This window comes from Petromyzon marinus, chromosome 7 (genome assembly GCF_048934315.1).
Source record: "Petromyzon marinus isolate PM22_M1 ecotype Great Lakes invasive population chromosome 7, UKy_Petmar_22M1.pri1.0, whole genome shotgun sequence".
In the NCBI taxonomy this organism is placed as follows: domain Eukaryota; kingdom Metazoa; phylum Chordata; class Hyperoartia; order Petromyzontiformes; family Petromyzontidae; genus Petromyzon; species Petromyzon marinus.
This window is the reverse complement of record NC_133673.1, coordinates 6763321-6783679: the sequence shown is the minus strand read 5'-3', so window position 1 is coordinate 6783679 and position 20359 is coordinate 6763321. Positions and strand designations below refer to the sequence as shown.

Below are 20359 nucleotides of genomic sequence, written 5' to 3'. Positions count from 1 at the left end.
ACATTCCAGAACAACAATTGGATCCCCAGCCTGGGGTTGCAGTTTAACCAGAGGTCACCCCAGATGAGGGTTAGCCAGGGACCACCGTCCAGCCTCAAAAGACCCCGCTGTCATAACGGTCACCCTCTTGTAGGGCTACAGTTATACAAACATGGGAGGAAGCCATGGCTATAGCATATTAACCCCAGCTTCAACTCTTCCCTCCACTTCGATTATGCCTGGGTGATGCCGAGCCAGGAGTTAATGATAATATTGTGGCTATCTTCAGATAGTTACGTCATTTTCGTGCTGCTGCAGTCTCAGGATTTAATGGGGTTTTTTTCGGGCAGAAGGAAGCCGGCTCTCAAGTCTGCAGGTGGCGCTGGTGTGTAAGATCAAAGCAGTGGGGAGCGGTAGTGCAGTGGTTAACCTGCCACGCTACGAACCCCGGTCACCCGGGTTCACTTCACGCGCACGGTCAATACCAGTAATGATTATATGAACTGGTCTTGGGCCTCCGCTAGGTCGACTAAACATCAAATGACCTGGTGCGGTGCGTAAACATCACCACTGGGGAGACAAAGGCGGCCAAGCATGGTGCTGGCCACCCACCCCAGCTTGTGCCTTGCCAGCTTTTATAGGTGATTGCTAACAGCACTTGCCCCAACAGTCTATATGGTGGATTTTTGTAGTATAGTAAATTTCTGGCAGAAAAACATTGTTTTTTAAGCTTCAAAACAGAGGATTTATACACTTCCACCAATCATGTGTACAATGGACACACATTTTAGTCACAGAAATGTATTACATTTTTTTTAAACAAATACAATTTTACGTAAATTATTTTCCGAGTTTGTAGACTCAAAAGATCCGACAAGGCATACTGGTTTACAGCAAAGTACAAAGCAATGCAAACATTTTCTTGGGCTAAACTCCACCAGAAAGTTGACATCTGACATGAACAAGTATAAAATGGGTGAACTGGTGCAAGTGAAGCGATCTTTATCTTCAACCGAACGGTGTGGAGTCGTTTGACCACTCGCTTGTGATTGAATGTGACAGGTTAAGAAGGTGCGCCACCAGTCTTTCCCATGTTTTACTTTGAGAACAGCGTGTAAGTAAATAAGATTGCTCACAGACACAATTTATGCAAAAGAAAAAGGTCGGTTTAAACAAACAAACTTTCCCTTTTTTTTAAAGAGGGGACATGATAATGTTGCATCTTTAATGCCACCCAATGCGAATGAAAATCCACATTCAGGACACTGGTCTCATCTATGTTTTAATGTTTTAGAACAATGGCTTTGATACGTGACTGTATATAGGCTCTATTGATATTAAACATTGTAAAATAAACACATGTTAAGTCCCAGTAATACCGTATTTAGGATAGCATTGAAAATAGTTTCACTTTCATAGTCTACTGCCTGAAACACACGCGGGCGGCAAGGATGCGTTTTTATCACAAACGCAGGGTGCAGTGCTGCCAATACCTTCCATTCTGATCTCATTTATAAGCAAAGATAGCGACAACAGCAGTGTCCAATCACAGAAATGGAATTTAAATGTACGAGAAAATTAAAACATTAACCATTTAACCAAAACGACCCCTTAAGCAACCTTCAAATCCAGAAAACTTGAATACAGTACTGTATTTTCAAGATACTGAACATAACCCATGTGGACAAAACAAATAAAATAAGTATGTTAGCAGTTTTCATTTCATAAAATGAGTTTTAAACTGTACACGATGCATTAATCTCGTAATTTTGTTGAAGTAAAAAAAAAGATGCACTAACGATGAACACTGCTCTGTATTTATAGTCTCAGTTTTAACATCTTTAAAGCGAAAGTCTCCTTCAAGTCCACGTATTTACAGCGTCTTAACTTGTGCACACATTACGTTGTCCCAGGTTCACGTATCTCCCTGCCTTACCGATGTCGTCCCAGGAGTGTACACTGTTGTATATATATAGGCCTTTTTCCATTTTTGATATTAAAAATTATTTTGCCAATTTTTTTTTCATATAATCACTCGCGGGGTCGCTGGGAGCACAAACAAACGGAACCCCCCCCCCCCTTCTCGAGCAGCTGCCTTGTCACTCTCGCAAAGAAAATGACAATCTCCCCTCCCACCAACGGAAAGGGGTCAGTCATAAAGAATAAAACACACATAAGCACGAGCCACGGGACAAGCAGGAATCACCAAGCAAAGTTGACCCACGTTACAGGCGCAAAATACACTACAAAAGTTATGTTAAACAGCACCACAGTTGGAGTGATAGCTCATCTGACACTGACTCCTCTGACGACGACCAACTTTCCGAATACTCATTCAGTTATAGGACTGAAATTGATGGACAAAGCTTTCGTCAGAATTCCCTATTTTGATCCACACAATAGGAACAGAGACATACACACTCACATCGCAACGTTAGAAGCAGAGGCAATGATCAGAGGTCTGAGGAAAACGGATGAGAAAGCGAGTCTGTTGAAAAGAAGTTTACATGAACAGTCTATATCATGGGTAAAGTCGCTACCATACAAGGTTAGGAACGATTTCAAAGAGCTGAGCCTGGCAGCGATTCGGAAGTTTGGAGAATATTTAACACTGAGGGATTTAATGCTGCCAAATCTATGACCCAGTGCGTAGACGAGGATCCGCGAGATTACCTCCTACGATTTAAAAGAGCGTACTACGCAGGAGATGTGGATCAGTATCAGGAAGGTGACAATATTGAAGATTGTTTTTGAATCCTTGAGTCCAGAGATTACAGAAATTGTGGGAATGGTTTTGGACCCAGAGACGGCCTCCTTACACCGCATAGAGAATAGGGCTCACATGGCATGGCTATATAGGACTAAAAAACACAATTCAGGTCCAACACACAGGAAGAGGGATAATGAACCCAGCCTTTCAGAGGGAAGTAAAAATCACGTGAGCAGCTACAGCACCCCACATGTGAGGCATTTAATACACCAAGCCCCACAATGCAGAGAGGAGCAAGCACCCACGAACTACCAACATAATTACATACACAGATGGCAAGGTAACAATTCAGCGAGACAGTGGCACACAAAGTGTAGGCAACCACAGCGCACAAAGACGTATTTACGAGAATAGCCACGTGTGGAGGCCAAGAGCAAAATCATACCAGTACCCAATGCCACGGCACACGGAAGGTCAAAATTACCCACACAGATGGCAAGGTAATTCAGCGAGACAGTGGCACACAAACTGGAGGCGATCACAGCACGCAAAGATACGTATTTACGAGAATCTCAAACGTGTGGAGGCCAAGAGCAGAATCATACCAGTACCCAATGCCACGGCGCACGGAAGGTCAAAAACAATCTGCCCACTTCCGATTGATACCACCACCAGCTCTACCAGGAGGGAGTAGAGACACAGGAAATAAGGAAACAAAAATGGGCTCAACTGAGATACAAAATGTGGCACAAACACGTGATGAATCACCCACATTAATTGAGGAGCTGTCAGTGAGAGCAATACCCGCTGAATTACAGCAAAATCACAGCCTTGTTGGAAAATACAAGCAGGCTGCTAGTGACAAGGCAAACCAGAAGAGTAGCGATGATTGGGAAACACTAAAGGCATCGAGCACCAATTCTGATGTGGTAGAGAACGCAAGTATCGCTCCCGTAATTGACACCTATCGAACAGGAAAACATAACTGCACTGAAATGTGATCCGACAGGAGATGATAACCAACCGCAGGGGTAAATGGAAAAGCCACCCATTGTGTCGCGGAATTGCGTGATTGTACTGTGGAGGGGGCATAGGAATGCAGGCATCAGCCTTTGGATGAAAAATTGTGCATTGGCACACTGAGGAGGGATGGAGATCGGAGTGCTGAAATGGAGGAGATGAAGATCCATGATGGATCGGGAATTGTGTTGAAACCCCGCACACTCAAAAGCACAACAAGGGAGATCCAACGTGGCACGGAATCGAATCGACTCAAGTCCAAAAATCCGCATATTGCTGCGGGGAAGGCAATTGCATCCGACAGTCGGGCACGGAAACTCGTGTGTGCTCATTCTGGTTATGTGCAACACAACTTCACGCCACAGTCCCACATGGAAAGAGAGTGACATAGAAAAATACAAAAACGAACCAGTAAACCGTGCTCATTTGATCAAAGCCATAACGACAATGAACCAGGAGGATGATGTTGTGATGTTGCGTGAAAAGGTAATAGGTTACTCTAAAATACCTGGCCATGAGAACACTCATAACTTGGTAAACATCTGGCAAAGAGGTAACATAAGGAAGACAATGCACTACCGTGTTTGAAACCGCTGCCTCGCATTTCCCAGGAACTAAAACCCCCAAAAAATCACAGTAACAATAATTGATAGAACCGATGTAACATGTTGCCTTAATATTTTTGTATTTTCTTATTTCAAATGTAACCATGCTAAGTTTATGACACGTACGCGCGCGTTGTAAGGAAAATAGCAGCCGAAACTTGAGGACAGTCGATGGTTCATGATGGAAAAAGGCATTTCTTTTGTTTAAAAATAACCCGTGGCCATTTGACCACTGATCATTTTTAAAAGGGCGGAATGTTGTATATATAGGCCATTTTCCATTTTTTATTTTAAGAATGATTTTGCCAATTGTTTTCATATAATCACTCGCGGGGTCGCTGGGAGCACAAACAAACGGAACCCCCCCCCCCCCCCCCGCTTCTCGAGCAGCTGCCTTGTCACTCTCGCAAAGATAATGACACTCTCCCCTCCCACCAGAAAGGGGTCAGTCATAAAGGAAAAAAACACACACACGCCCCCCCCGACGAAGGATAACAAACAGGCGTTTCGTTTGGTTAACTTTCATGTTTCTTCTAACAAACGGTAAAAATTCCAAAACTTAGCGACCAAAGATGAAGCTAACATTATCGATCCTCACACTCACTCCAATTAAAAACCAGGCCACAATCTACATCAGTGGATCATTACTCCTCATTCATTCATTCAATACTAATGTTATTTTCACCTTTAATAATTTTCTACACGACCTGACCGAAGCATCAACAAGAATTCTGGCAGTCAGGGTGATTCCTAAGCCAAAACGAATTATCTAACCTCGGGATATCAGATAATAACAATAACTCGAACAACCAGCACAAACCCAGGATACAGGCAGGGGGACGAAATTAATAAACCCTAAGAAATACGTGGTAACAATGTTAAATCACAAATCTCGGGAAACATAAACCAAATAATAATTATGCAGTATTAAACCGAGGGTTATCCAGAAGAGATGAGTCGAAATAGGTCAAACTTACACAACCAAGATAAACTATCCCATAGGAAGAGCCTCCCAACCGTCTTTGTCTTCCCGCAGCACGGGATAGCAAAGAATGTAACGCCCAGAACGAGAGAAATTACTCTGTAAGAGAGCTTTTATTGCAGGTGGGGCATCTGTGTTCCACGGATGAAAAGATGGCTTGAGGGCGACAGTAATCAAGCCAGGGAGAAACACAGATGGCTTAATGACACACACACGGACACACGTACAACCCCCCCCACAACACAGAGCAAGTTCAAAGGAAGTTCCCGTCCTTTGTGAGAAGGTGAGCAGAGGAAGAAATGTTGGCATAAAAAGAGAGACACGGGCCATACATTGCATTACAGCTACCAGCGGCAGAAGACGGCGACCATCAGCTCGGCAAGGGACAGCTCGACAAGAAGACACACAGCAGCTCGGAAGAGGACAGCAAGCCAGCTCTGGGGCATGGCCTCGAGATCAACAATGCGTGTGGTGCATCGCAGAGAAGAGGGGCGAGGTGATACTCTGTGCTGAGTTCGGCATGGACCGACAGAGTATCGTTGAAAGTTATTCTCAGCGTCAAGCAGTCAACCTCGAGAAAGGGCGGAGAGGGCCAAGCATCGACCAAGCCAGCATTGCAGAGAACCAGCTGCACACGCAATCGGCACCGCCAGAGAGAGACGGAGCAAGAGAGAGAGCACGCAGCAGCGTCACCAAGCGAGGGTGTCAGCTGCCAGCGGACAAGCGTTGTGCCGACTCGGCTCATCCAGCAGGGGAAAGAGCCTGACCGGCCGCCCGTGAGCGAGTGTCCGCGCCAGCGAGCGCGCCGTGGGTTCGACCCACACGCACACCGACCGGCACCAGCTGGGAACCAAGACAAGAGAGAGGAACTGCAGCCAGCAGACGAGCTGCAGGCGCTATCTGACGACGGATCATCGCGCACAGACGGCGAACGTCGTGCCGACTCTTCCACCCGGCGGTGGACAGAAACTGTGGCAGCCCGTGTGAAAGGAGGAGTGCCAAGCTGTCCGTATGATACACACACCCTCACCGCTCTGCAGGGAACAAACATTTTTGATACAAGGGATGCCCAACCTCGGCGTCTGCTTTACGCAAAGAATTGAACAACATGTGTCAACGAAGACACAACACGCATATCGGGACAAATAAGATTGTTCCAAAAAGGTTTCTTTGTGTTTCAGGAAGGGTTGCCATTCCAAGGTGGTGCGTTAAATATCAGCTGATCGTGAAAAGCATTGCTGCCCGTCAAGTTACATGAATACGATTGTTTGTAAGTATTTTACTCATCCGTTTTCGTTAATTGCATAATCTTGCCAATGAATTAATTGATAACTACTCTTGCCTTCGGGACATGTTTCTTTATTGCCTTCGTATGAATATCGTTACATGAATTTTGAAGGACTTTTTGTTCCTATCGCCATGTATGCTCGCGTACTGATGAATAATCGATTGTTCTGTTACCCAGTTAACAAACGTGATCATTGAAGGTTAAATGTATGGATCAATGAGGGGAACATCTCCAGGAGTACTGTTGACAATTCCAAGCATAAGAGTTCACATATAAGAGTGTTAAGGTTTTGTTTAGAAATTAAAATTGCTTAACACAAGAAGTGTCTGCGTGGTGCCTTCCTAATTTCATGCATAATAATCTTAATTATAAGAACTGTATCCTGCAGTGAGATTTGAATTTGGAGACCTGACATAAAAACACTAAGACATAATCAGTAAATGTTAAGCGAGAATAATTGTATTATACCGATTGATAATACGAACCTAGACAACGAAGCCGAGCTTAATCTGGCATACTTACAGCACACCTGCATAACTTCATACAATTAATTGCATGATCCCAATTGATACTACCCTCGTCAGCGAGGCAGGGCCTAATTATCATAACGGATCGCATTAGCATAAGCGCATACATTCACATAAATCAATACGATGATCTTTCGAATTAGCATAATGTGCATAATTATATGAATTAACATAATTTCGGATAATTACGCATTTTTCCAAATTTCATGTAATTTTTATTATTTTCATCAAATTTTCAAGACCCGGCATATACAACACCGCTTGCAACTCTTAAAACACGATTTAATGAATCCTAACAATCCACCGGCAGTCTATTCACACGATTTTCACAGTGTAAGAAGCGTGTATACAACCGCTTTGAAGTTAGCGGAGGAGAGAGCACGACCTTAATAAAGTCTGCAAGTATGTTTTACTTTATATATATACACACACATAAACTAGCATGAACAACACACGAGCAAGGTTGTAACCCATCACTTGATGGAAATAGAAAGTGTTCTTTACACAAGTACTGGCAACATGTTATTTTTTTAAACATTTGAAAAATATTTAAACATTTGTTTTACTGGTGCCCAAGTGTTTGACTTAACTGTAGGAATGAAAGGTCAGTGGCACTACTGCCTTAATGGTACAGAGTTGTTTGATTAGGCTAAATCAAAGGACATAAAACCTCGTCAGACTAAATAACCATTGATAAAATGAGGCCTATTCATCCACTAGACGCTGTGTTCCATTGATAGAGGCCCATGTTAGGGAGCAGTGAATTTGCACATTAATAATAATTAACAAAATTTATAGGTAAATGAACTGACAAAAGTAGTTTTAAATCAGAAATAATGAGACATCTATGAAGTACATTAAAGTCAAACATTGGCTAGTCGTGATTCGTGATCGGTAACTCAATTGCTGTTCTTGCAACTACCCAGTCATGGAGAGTGCTTGTGTTAAAATAACAAGGGATCTGATGCTTGGGTTGGAGAAATAGGCGTAAATATTAAACGGTTAGTGCTAAAACATATTAACATAACAAAATACTGTAACAAATCGAAACAAACGAGCGAGGTTTTAGATTTACACAAATTCCCTTAACTTATATTCTTCATGTTGTGATAAATTCTCAATTTATTTGGCACTCAAGACATCAAAGAACTAAGCGAAGAAAAGCAGAGCTGGCATGCGTAGCATAACAGGTGAAGCGTCATAAGGTGCCTGCATATTCTTGGTTCTTTCGGTAAAGTCACGTAGAAGGGAAACAATAAAATAATAAAAATACAAAACAATACAATTCTCATGTTTCGACTGCAACACAAGCAATCATCATCAGGTGTGGTTTTCTCACGACGTTTCAACTGCAACACAAGCAATCATCATCAGGTGTGAAAACCACACCTGATGATGATTGCTTGTGTTGTAGTCGAAACGTTGTGATAATTTTATTGTTTTATATTTTATTATTTCCCTTCTACGTGACTTTACCAAAAGAACCAAGAATATGAATCCCTGCAGTCACGAAAGCTTTAAATCAAAATTTAAGGTGCCTGCAGTTCACTGCAACTGCTCTTCACATGAATGTAACTACACTGGCTCTGTATGCCTTGGGTATTTTATAAGCAAAGACACACAGATTCCCAAGATAATTTAAATATTGCTGAGCTTTCTTTGTGAGCAATTTGGTGCATAAAGCGGTGTATGCATTACACAAAGTATTGGTCCATCAAATTCAGTCGTTTTAACCATTTTAGAAATCTCAAAACTAATTATCGGTACAGATTTTGATGTATTTATTATAATTTGAACTTGCAGCATATAAATGCAACTGCATTCCAAGGCGCTGTACACAATATGAAGAGGGGGGGGGAGTGGAAGCATGCATGTCGGATGAACCAGTGGGGGTGGGAAACAAATTGGTAATTAGTGCAGATACCAGAAACGTGAGAATGAGGGCTCATACGTTGTGTGCGCGCACCTGCTGCTGGCCTCGTTCACACAAGGCTGTGAACACCACCCCCGGACAGGTGACACACACCCTCGCTCCTCCGAATCGCAGTTCTATGCACTCACCGTACGTTCATATTATCTCATCAGAAACGCGCGAGCGGATTACCTACAGCTGCAAAACAAGAACTACCTCACGAACTCTAATGCACCATGAACAATTTCCTTTCACGTGATCGACTATTGGACGCTCTGTCACGTTCAGAGATACCTCCAGGCATGGTGTCTGCATGCTCTCAATTAACTCGTACAAATTTTGGTTACGGATAAGCGTGCACTCTCTAAGAGTGCAAAAACCACATTGCGTTTGTGTGCACGCATTGCCCTTTTCACTTACGCCTCTCTCGTTCAGACGAACCATTCAACAATTTCTCATCTAGCGATTAGCAAATTGCCACAGTCTGTTGTCTGAAGTGAACGAGTGAATAACAATTCACACTTCGCCTCACACGTTTTATACGCGGCTCCAGCGCAGTTGTAAACTCGTGGAGTGTTACATTCAACAATAATGCCTGGCATTGCTGCCTTCCTCCGTTGCGCGCCTTGCTGGCACGCGCAGGTCACCCCCAAAAAGGCACGTGACATCGATCCAAACAAACGCGCACAATCCCGTCCGGTTAAAGCCTTCGCACAAGTGGCCCATAATGCCTCATCTGTTCATCCCCAGTAGTCGTCGGCTGGACCCGTGTCCACACGAGTCGCAGCAACTTGCCGACGAGGGCGGGCGCATTTGCCTCGGGTTTGCGTCGCGTGGGTGTGTTTCACACCCGCATGGGATCAGATACCGGTACGGGCATGGCTCTCATTTGGTCCCCCTTCAAGCCCTCACAGTAATGGGAATTTCAAGGCCATAGTTACTCCATTTTTGTCCTTCAAAATTAGCTGCATCGTCCACCTGACAAGTAACCATAGCGGCATCATTACGGCCTCGTTCTCAACATCACGGTCCGTTTCTTTATTTATGGGTGTTCACAAATAATGATGTGCACCACTTTTGCCCAGAAAAAAAACAGGGAAACTTCATGAATTCGCATTTACACGACATTTTGTTTTATAGCTGATGGTTATTTAGCAGCATTGCAAAAAATAGCACAGTGGTATAACTCCAATTTGTCTAGCATAATTGTATTGTTAAAAGGTCAACTGCAAGTGCCTTTAAAATAATAATTTTCATGTCCATTCTTGCCCCGACTGAAAGGTTAGGCAAATGTCGTTGCTTGTTATTTGCTTAGTGCATTATGTATTTATGTTACAAGAATGGCGAGCTACCACATCAAATAACTGACATTGCAAGGTATTCTAAGCCATTACCGAGGATGAACAAAAACTATGTTCTATACACAAGGCAGTGCTTGGGAAGGTGGGATCTATTGACCTCAACAGCTGGGAAGCAGAAGCCACCGTCTCCAAGTCAGCTACCACGATGACAATGTTGCGGTCGATGTTGCTCATTAAAACTGCACGAGCATGGTTTTGCTCTGCTTAAATAATCTTGTAGACACAAGAGCAGTGTCAACATTCTCAAACCTGCAACCCCATTCGTGCCGTTATATTATCTCACTGCAGTGTGCAGTTGCACACGTCCTCTTTAAAACTATTACTTACTTAAATTATCGTACGAGGTGGTGTCCACGGAAATAACCAATGGCCATACGCTGGGCAGTTTTATCAGTTGTCGTCAGGGTCACCTCATGCTGAAACATCAATGTGCGTGTTGAGGACTGCCAGCTTCCTACTGACAACAGAAATCTGGATTTAAACCCCCAAGGAGGTGGTATCCGACTGAACCCATTCGGTGGCTTGCGGCGCCTGTTAACATTATCGACACGACGTACTGTCGGTGACTGCAATGGTATTTCATGCAGCAGATGGTTGCTTGGAGGGTTTCGCATGAGAATATTTCCATGAGTCATTTACATTGTTTGGAGCAAGAAGGCACTCGGCTGTACTCGTGGATAAAGAAAATAGTGGAATGCACTAACACTAGCAAGTGCTAACCAACCTTGTACTCCCACTTAGGAGCAAGGTTATTGGAGGGGAGTTATGGCTGGTAAATGGCTTAAGCAGTGTGTGACTGAGATGACATGTCAGAACTGTCGGTGTTTCCACCAGTCAGTCCTTCGCCCTGCTCGGCATCGTCTTCAGTCGCGTCCCTCCCACTCCCGTCGGCTGCCGATTGATGCTCGATGCCATCAGCCGCTGCCCCCATCCATAAAACTATAACATTTAAGCCAGCGACCACGGGGTCACAACGCATTACATCCGCGAGCTACGCGGGCTCAGCCTGTGCAGGCACTGCCTCAGCAGACTCGGTTATTGTTATTTTCACGTTCAGAAAGTTAGCACCACGGAGCTGCTGCTGCTGCTACTGCCGCCGCCGCCGCTGGAATGAGCAAAGCGGCCAGGCAAACCGGCCTCAGTGCGGGCGAGTGGGCGCTTGCTCCTGCGCTCAACTCGCCGAGTTCAAGCGAAACCCCTCCAGTGCGTGCAACTGTTCTCGGAGCGGGCGGTTGGTTGGCCGGGGCCCAGGCCGGCTACTCTCCCAGCGAGCCCTGCAGGGGGAACCAGCCCACGGTCTCGTGGTCCAAGTCCAGCTCCCGCAGGGACAAGCTCAGGCCGCCCAGGAAGATGTTCTCGCGCAGGGCCTCGGCACTCCACACGCTCAGCTGCAGTCGCCGCTGCTTCAGAGCCTCTTTGCTGAAGCAGTTGTACACGAGCTGGGTGGAAGGGGGCATGGGGCCAGCGGCTGAGTCATTGGATGATACTACGCCAACTCACGATCATCACCTTTAAGGTGTGGTTATATCAGTGGCTGTCTACAGAGTGTGAACTGTGACATGTGACGATCAAAGGGTCATCGTGGCCAATGTCGCAAATGCTACCGTACCTCGCAACCTTTTTTTTTCACTCTGCCAGAAATATGCCTGATCTAAGGTACTGAAAGGTTTGGCATAAGAAAACGCTCAAAAGCAGTTTGTAAGAAAAATACTGCGCATCAAAATTCAGCAACTTCTCATGATGCTGGGAGTACAAACGAGAGATACATCTCGAAAATAAAAAAGCAAAAGTTACAGGTGACATTATTTAGCCTTAAATGCGCAATGGGGAAAAAACTAAATCAGTCCCGAATAATTTGCTAAAAATACAGCTCATACAAGACGGCATACCTATGTGAAGTGTGAGACATCCGAATGCTTCTCTGCTTGTGCACCCTTACCATTTCGTTGTAGGTGGGGTTGAGTGTCTTCCGGGCGATTTTGGTCTTCCTCTTGGTGACTCTGTTTGGGTCGGGAAGCAGGTAGGTCTTGACGTACGGGTCCGGGTCGGCTCCATCAGTGAACACCTGGCATAGATTACATGGACACGCACCAACGGGCTGACAATCTCCGTCGAGTCAAAGTGGTCTTCCTGTTTAAACAAATATGGTTGCGATGCTCATTTCTGTTGGCAACCCCGAGCCAGTGGTAGACATTCCACATTCGCATGGTGGGGGAAAGTCTCTCCCCCTATGGATGGATGACCTTTGCAGAATTCCACAGGGTCATTAAAAATAAACTCAACTGAACTGATTTTGATTTAAAGCTTTCGTGTCTGCAGGGATTCATATTCTAGGTTTTTTCGGTAAAGTCACAGAAAAGGGAAACAATAAAATAATAAAAATATAAAACAATAACATTCTTACGACGTTTCGACTGCAACACAAGCAATCATCATCAGGTGTGAAAACCACAGCAACGGTATGATGGGGCTGCATTATATACATTTCCATTTCGAGTTGGCACCAGACTAGAATTCCAAATTGCATCTTTGATTGAGAGTTGAGCACTCGTATCACAGCAACACCCAGCCAAAGGGGTTTACAATATAGCTTCGTTTTCTTTAAATTAATGTGCGAGTCTGTAGACATATTATCAACACTGCACGCATACACAGAAATCCCAGTGTAGCCATCGATCGTTGGGGCCAGTACTTTTAGTGAGACGAAACCACAGAAACGCACACAAATAAATAAAACAAGGAAGTCAATGGATCCTGCAAAATATGTCCTACTTAACTTTCTAACTTTGCTCTGTGTGAACTGTATTCATATCACATTTATAGGATTATTAAACTTAAATGGCAAGAGGGCACACCAGAGGCAAGTTGTGACCCTTGAGATGAATTAACATTTCATGGGGCAGTTGAGCGAGTGACTTTAATAGGGCCGATTTTGCTTCCAGAATGTAAATTCAGAGTTTCGTTGGCAGTAACCATAATTAGAAATCCATTATAAAGAATAGAACAGTCTTCATATTCTTGGTTCTTTCGGTAAAATCACGTAGAAGGGAAACAATAAAAAAATAAAACCGAAAGAACCAAGAATATGAATCCCTGCAGTCACGAAAGCTTTAAATCAGAAGTCTTCATTAAGGACGGTCACTTGTTAGGATAGTTTATAGAAACAAACATGGAGAGTGACATTTAAGCATGACAGATTTCTCAGAGAATGCATTTTTCTTAATTAGGTAAAAAATTAAACTCAAATAGTGAATGTAAAAATAACACTTTCATTGTGCCCTATTTAGTTGTAATTTTACAGCGATGACATTGCAATCATTTTCCATATTCATGTAAAAATGCTATGGGGAATTTTTGGGCCAAAATACATAGTGACTGAATGAGTGCAGTATTACATCTTACTGTAATTATGAATGATTCGTAATAACACAGTTAGAACGCCACAGCCATGGGTACCCTTGACGAGGCCAGACAAGCAATCAGTGCCAATCGCTTTGCAAGATAATTACAAATGTGAATTTCCAAAAAGTACAGAAAAATTATTTTCATTAAAAACTTAGCGCAATAGGCAGTAATAAAAGTTACATCGTATGACGCACTGCAGCTCAACCTCAATATATCAATACATATATTAATACACTTTAAAGGAGGTTAATTGTCTCTAAAGCATCCTTTACATTTGAACCTTAAAATACGCTGTCCAATAAGTCACTCGTTTTAAAGAGCGTATCATATAATTAAACGCGAGTCATAACCACTGTTATTCTTCATAGCTTATCAAAAGCGATAAAAATATCCGAATGTAATTTATTTCATTTGAAGTTTTAGCCTGAAAGCGTATTTAATTAGGTAATTATGCACCATTATATTAAACAGTGAAATGTCCTTTACTTTGCAACACTTGTGTCATGCATCAAAATCAGCAGACGGCCGTCAATGTTCATAAATCCCTTAACCCAACTCGTTCGTTTGGGCAAGGTCGGTGCATTGTGCCCTTGGTGTGCACACTCATATTGAGTTAGGTTACGTGGCATTGCAATTTACCGCACTGCCTTTTGGGAACAACTGGAAAATAATTTACATCATAAACAGCTTCGGTTAGATGGGATTGTGGTGGGGGGGTGTTAAAAATGCATGGTACAGTTTTTGTGCAATGTTCCATAAAAAAACAGTGGTTAGCATGAGCTTCCAAAACAAAACTATGTGGTGACGCTACAGCATTAGCAGTGGTGGCACACAAATAACAAAAATCCCCAACACATTTGTCAATAACACTGTGGCCATGAAGGGAGAAGTATATACAAGGTGACATTTTGGGCAATGGCCTCCCTTCACACAATATAATGTGCTCATTATTTATTCACAAAATGTTAATAATGCAGTGTTATTGAATTTTTTTTTTCCAAAACAGAGATCATATTCAACATTGCTCAAATCAGATCACAGCTTGATGTTTGCAATACACGGAAGAATGGTTTAGGTTATTGTAGTCATGATAAAAATTGTGACCTCAGTGCGGTTGGCTACATACGGTGTGAAAGAATTTTTATTTAAAGCTTTCGTGACTGCAGTGATTCATATTCTTGGTTCTTTCGGTAAAGTCACGTTGAAGGGAAACAATAAAATATATATAAAACAATACAATTCTCACGTTTCGACTGCAAAATAATTTTTCTGTACTTTTTGGAAATTCACGGCAAATGTTCTTGCCGTTGGTTTTCACACCTGATGATGACTGCAGTCGAAACGTCGTGAGAAAACCACACCTGATGCTGATTGCTTGTGTTGCAGTCAAAACGTCGTGAGAATTTTATTGTTTTATATATATTTTATTAATTTATTGTTTCCCTTCAACGTGACTTTACCGAAAGAACCAAGAATAAGGTGTGAAAGAAGTTCAACATACATCCAACACCCAGAATGTAAAAAAATGTTATTGTACTCTTTGGTTCTTTTGGTAAAGTCATGTAGGTAGAAAAATTTAATAAAATAAAAAATAATATATCACGACGTTTCGATCGCAACACAAGCGGTTGTCCTCAGGCAGAAAAAAATAATCCAGCAGTCGAACTGCTGAACCAGCGAGAGAGCAGCTACAACAAGAGGTTATATATGTGGCGATCGGCAAGCAGGCGGGGTCTGAGCTGGAAAGGAATTCCATCCCTGGACGCAAGCACGTCAGTTGTGTTAATGGGGGAGATTAGAGAGAGAGATTAGGGAGAGAGATTAGCATGAAATGAGCTTCCGTCGCCGTACAAAAGCACCGTCCCTGCATACGCGCACAACAGCAGTGTTAATGGGAGACTAGCACTATGTTGATGGGAGAGATTAGGCAGAGAGATTAGGGGGGTTAGCAGGTTAATGTAATGTCTATGTGTAACACAAGCTGCGGCACCGCCAACTGCGCTGTGAGAGGCAAGCGCGTCCACGCAAGAGAACCACCACAACGGTGGTCACGCCAGTGAGACACACAGCCCATCACACAGCCAGAACCATCGATACATCGAGGCTAAGGGAGCAGAGGTGGCCATGTTAGTGAGACCCCAGCCCGTTAATGCAGAGATACCTAACAGGGCAATGCAACTCAGAGAGTCGGAGACAACAGCCAAACGGCAGGGAAGAATGGAAGCACCACAGCAAGTTACGACTTTGCTTGGTTAATAACGTCCTTCCAATGATTGTTCAGCATATACCCATCTTCTCGGTTGAAATGGTCTCTGTGTTTACATATCTGGATGGCTTCATGGACAATTCTTTGATGGTAGCCCGAAGGTTTGCAGAGTACCTTGGTCTCGGAAAAAACAATATCATGCGAGCCCACTGCGTTATAACAATGATCAGCCACTGCAGAGGTATTGGTTCTGCCGTGTTTCAAGTCTGCCTTGTGTTCAGGAACACGGTTTCGAGATATGTCGTTTCGTTTCCCCAATGTAACTGCTGCGCAGACACAACTTAGTTTGTAGACACCAGGGTATTGCATGTCAGGAATGACATCCTTCACAGATGGGATCAAATCACAGATTTTGTGTACTGTATTGACACGGACCTGGATCTTGTGTTTAAGATTTTGGAAATCTTTTTGGTAACACCTGCTATGTATGGCAAGGTGATGGTTTTGATTGGGTCCTCAGATGGTTGTCTCCCCATGGCTGGGGATACAGCTTTGCGGATTGTGCGGTCTGAGTATCCATTCATCTTGAGGGCTTGGTGTACGTGCTCCAGTTCACTGGCTAGGTGGCGCTGGTCGGAGATGCACCTATGGTGTAGTGTTTTGATGAGGGACTTCTTCTGGGCCGGATGGTGGTGGGAGTCAGGCTTTAGATAGGAATCCGTGTGGGTGGCTTTACTGTAGACGGAATGTCCCAGCGAGCCATCAGGCCTCTTCTCGATAAAAACCATTCAGGAATGGTACCTTGCCATCATTTTTCCACTTCCATGGTGAATTTGATGGATGGATGTATGGAATTGATGTGGTTGAAAAATTGGTTCAGTGCTGGCTGGCCATGTGGCCAGATGACGAAAGTGTCATTTACGTATCTCTTCCACAGGGAAGAACGTAGGGTGAATGTCAGGATGGCATCCGTTTCAAATTTCTCTATGAAAACATTTGTTACCACTGGTGATAAGGGAGAACCCATAGGGGTACCTTCATTTTGTTTGTAGAATGTACCATTCCAGATGAAGTAAGTGTTGGTAAGGCAGTGCCTCACCAAAGTTATATATATATATTTTTCTACCGACATGACTTTACCGAAAGAACCAAAGAGTAAGAATTCCCGCAGTCACGAAAGTTTCAAATCAAGATTAAATGTTATTGTATTTTATATTGTAGTAATGTTAACTGGGGCAAGCGTGAAACTAACCTGCTGTCTGGATGTGTTTAATAAGTTGATTCTGGTTTTACTACAGATTCCACTTTGTTCTGAGTCACGCAGGAATGCTTTAATTTTAAGCTGTGCTGGAACCTCTTTTAGCGACATGCTACGCAAGTAATTCGACCATTACAATGTAATGCCGTTGTAAACTGTTATTATATAACCACTCCATTGAGCGCGTTTACATTGTGCGCATATCACCCATGTCAAACACACCATCAAATATAGTCGGAAGTCAGAATTCTGTCAGCATGCGCTCATTCCCTGGCCATGCCTCTCGTTAACATCGCAGAAAGTCCACTTGCCTATATGCCTCGGCCACACCCAAAAACTAAACTAATTTTGATTTAACCAGGTAAGGCCCACTGAGTTGTATAAAGTAGCTATTTTTCAGAAGCGACCTGGCCGCAAATAATAGCTCAAGAAAGTGGCTTATCATGTGGAAATGTATAGAGGCCAAATACTCTAGACACATGTTTCTAAATGCGGAGGGAAAAACCGGAGGACCTAGAGAAAAATCCACATGACAACGGGGAGAACATGCAAACTGCAGCAGGCATCAGGGTCGGGATTGAATCCACGACCTCCTGTATACCAGGTGGGGGAGTTAACATCTCGCTGCCGCAGCACACCTACTAATAACCAGCGGTAGCCTATCCACTTCCAAGGGTGTCTGATTTCCAGTTCCAGACATTCTTACGTGAATTTGATCCATTTTGTTAATTAACCATCCTCTAGACCAGTGGTTCTCAACTTGGGGTGCACACACCCCCTAGGGGTGCGAGACATGGCCTGAAGGTAAATAATCAAAACACAAATTAAGCACGGGCACATAAGTACAACTACTTCGTTTCAAACCTACGTATTTATTAACATTATACTTTTTTTACGATCGAGAACCAAAGAAGGGGTGCATGGCTGCAGTAAAGGTTAAAAACCACTGCTCTAGATCTTGTTCCGCTGATATCGCCATACAGTAAGACACGGGGAAAATTAGGTTTTGTTTGAAGCGCACTGCAAGGTGAGAACAGTTACACTTTGACGGCTTGCACATTTGTGTTGAATATACAACCCTATGGTGAACCTCTTTTGCACCTTACGTAGCCAACCGTCCTTATCGGGGGTGCGGCGGAAGGACAACAAACTAAAGACAAAAATGGGCTATGGAGATGTTGCGAAGAAGACAAAGAAGATGCAGTCAGAAGGGCTATGGAGATGCAGGTGCAGAAGGAGATGGGAGCCCGAGGATGAGATGGAAGAATACGGTGGCACGAGATACAAGCCACAGAGTGGATGCTACGAGACAAGGAGGCACAGCATAGACGCGCGTGGAGGATGGAAAAAAATATCGAGCTGAACACAAGCTGCAGAGGCGACGTTGGGAGGGCTGCACTGACCAGGTCTTTAATGTGCATAACCATGATGAAGAGCGCGGCATTGCGGTAGGACACGGAGAGCTTCACCTTGCCCCCCACTTTCTCCGCCGTCAGCGTTTGAGGGAACGGCTCTGCTGGGAACAGGTGGGGGGAGGGGGAGCCACTGCGTCACCCTCTGCACGGCGGCAACACCCCGCCAGCTCGGAGTGGCATCGCGTGCGACGCGTCAAATTAAACGTTGCATTCGCAGCCCCGGAATTAAATTGCTTAGCTTTTAAAATCGGCAACGTTGTACTTTAACGATGTTATGTATGCACAGTGTGGAATGAGTGGTATGACCTGAACAAATCTAGTTTTGTACAATGGCGTACAAAATAAATGCTGCATTGTGAAATTCAATGACAGTGAACAAATGTAGTTTTACACATTTTTTTTTAAAGATTGTGTTTCAGTAACTATTGCATCATTTCGATTTAAAGCTTTCGTAGCTGCAGGGATTCATATTCTTGGTTCCTTCGGTAAAGTCACGTAGAAGGGAAATAATGCGTATTATTTAATTATTTCCCTTTTACGTGACTTTACCGAAAGAACCAAGAATATTTCATCATTAATAAGGATTTACATCTCACCATTCAGTCTGGTCACCTCTTCCTTGACCTTCTCGTCTCTCAGGATCGGATGGAAAAAAGTGTACAGGAGGTCGCACTACGTAACAAGCACACGCATACACACGCGCAAGCACAACATACACACACGCGCGCAAACAACACATTAGGTGTACTCATGACAAAAATGTAAATTAGTCCGTCATCGGGGTTTTTTATTTTACATTTCTGGATGAAATGTAACTTTGATGAGAGCTTGTACTGTGGCTGATCATTCCAAAAGCCGCAGTTGTTGTGAATGGGTCACCTTTTTCAACAATGTATTTTATATCAGCACCTAGAATAGGGAGGCATAAAAAGCACTAATTGAACGGTAATGCATTCCACACGCGCGAAAATTCTATTACACATTAACATGCGCACACAGATAGTGGAACAAGTTATTATGACAGGCTAAAGGTTCCAGCAGTAGATTTACTGACTAGATCACATAAGGCAGGATATGGATAGATTCTAAAAGCTGAAGTTAATCGGTGAAACATCCCTGCGCGTATCTTTGCGGGGATTCTTTAAAATGCTGCACGACGTTTCCATGACAAACGCTGTACATTGGCGGCTTCTGTTTTGCAATGCAGTCGCACACTGCTGAACCATTATGCTAAGTCACGACCCATGTCGCTACAGAGGAGAGTAGAGGCGTGGGATTCATGACCCCAGGCCCTCGCCAACCGCCAGGTGGGTCCAGCCCAGGGAACCCGAAAGAGGGGATCAAGGCGAAGGTGAGAACGAGGCATTTCAGAAAGGCAAAGAAAGAAAAAACAAAGCACCAACGACGAAAATGACCAAGGCGAGTGTGTTATTGACCATTGTAAATAGAGCCATATTTTGTTATTTTCAAACAGCCAGTTGCTTATACGAATACAAAATATTTAGTCACGCTGGATTTTCCACTGCCATCCAGCCAACAATCACAGTGCCTGTTACTTGTACAGCACAATACATTCAAAAATATGATTTTGTGCAAACATTTTTTTAGCGCTCTGCGTTAATAAAGCAATGAAGTACCATATTTACTCAGTTTCACAGCCAATGTGAAACCGAGCAAAATCGATGAGAACA

General features: G+C 43.6%; 1 protein-coding gene across 3 annotated transcripts in view; it reads right to left on the bottom strand.

Moving 5' to 3' along the window:
• Positions 1 to 764: 764 nt before the first annotated feature.
• LOC116939884 (phosphatidylinositol 4-phosphate 3-kinase C2 domain-containing subunit alpha-like) overlaps positions 765 to 20359 on the bottom strand; it is an 80659-nt gene continuing 61064 nt past the window's right edge. For 2 of the 3 annotated variants that reach the window (XM_032948862.2, XM_032948863.2), the window contains exons 32-35: positions 19265 to 19340; positions 18657 to 18769; positions 12324 to 12449; positions 765 to 11823 (exon numbers count right to left, since the gene is read on the bottom strand). In XM_032948862.2, the coding sequence (XP_032804753.1) occupies positions 11641 to 11823; positions 12324 to 12449; positions 18657 to 18769; positions 19265 to 19340 (498 nt within the window). In that variant the 3' untranslated portion in view covers positions 765 to 11640. The remainder of the gene's footprint in view (positions 11824 to 12323; positions 12450 to 18656; positions 18770 to 19264; positions 19341 to 20359) is intronic. The other variant, XM_032948864.2, reaches the window with a different exon arrangement.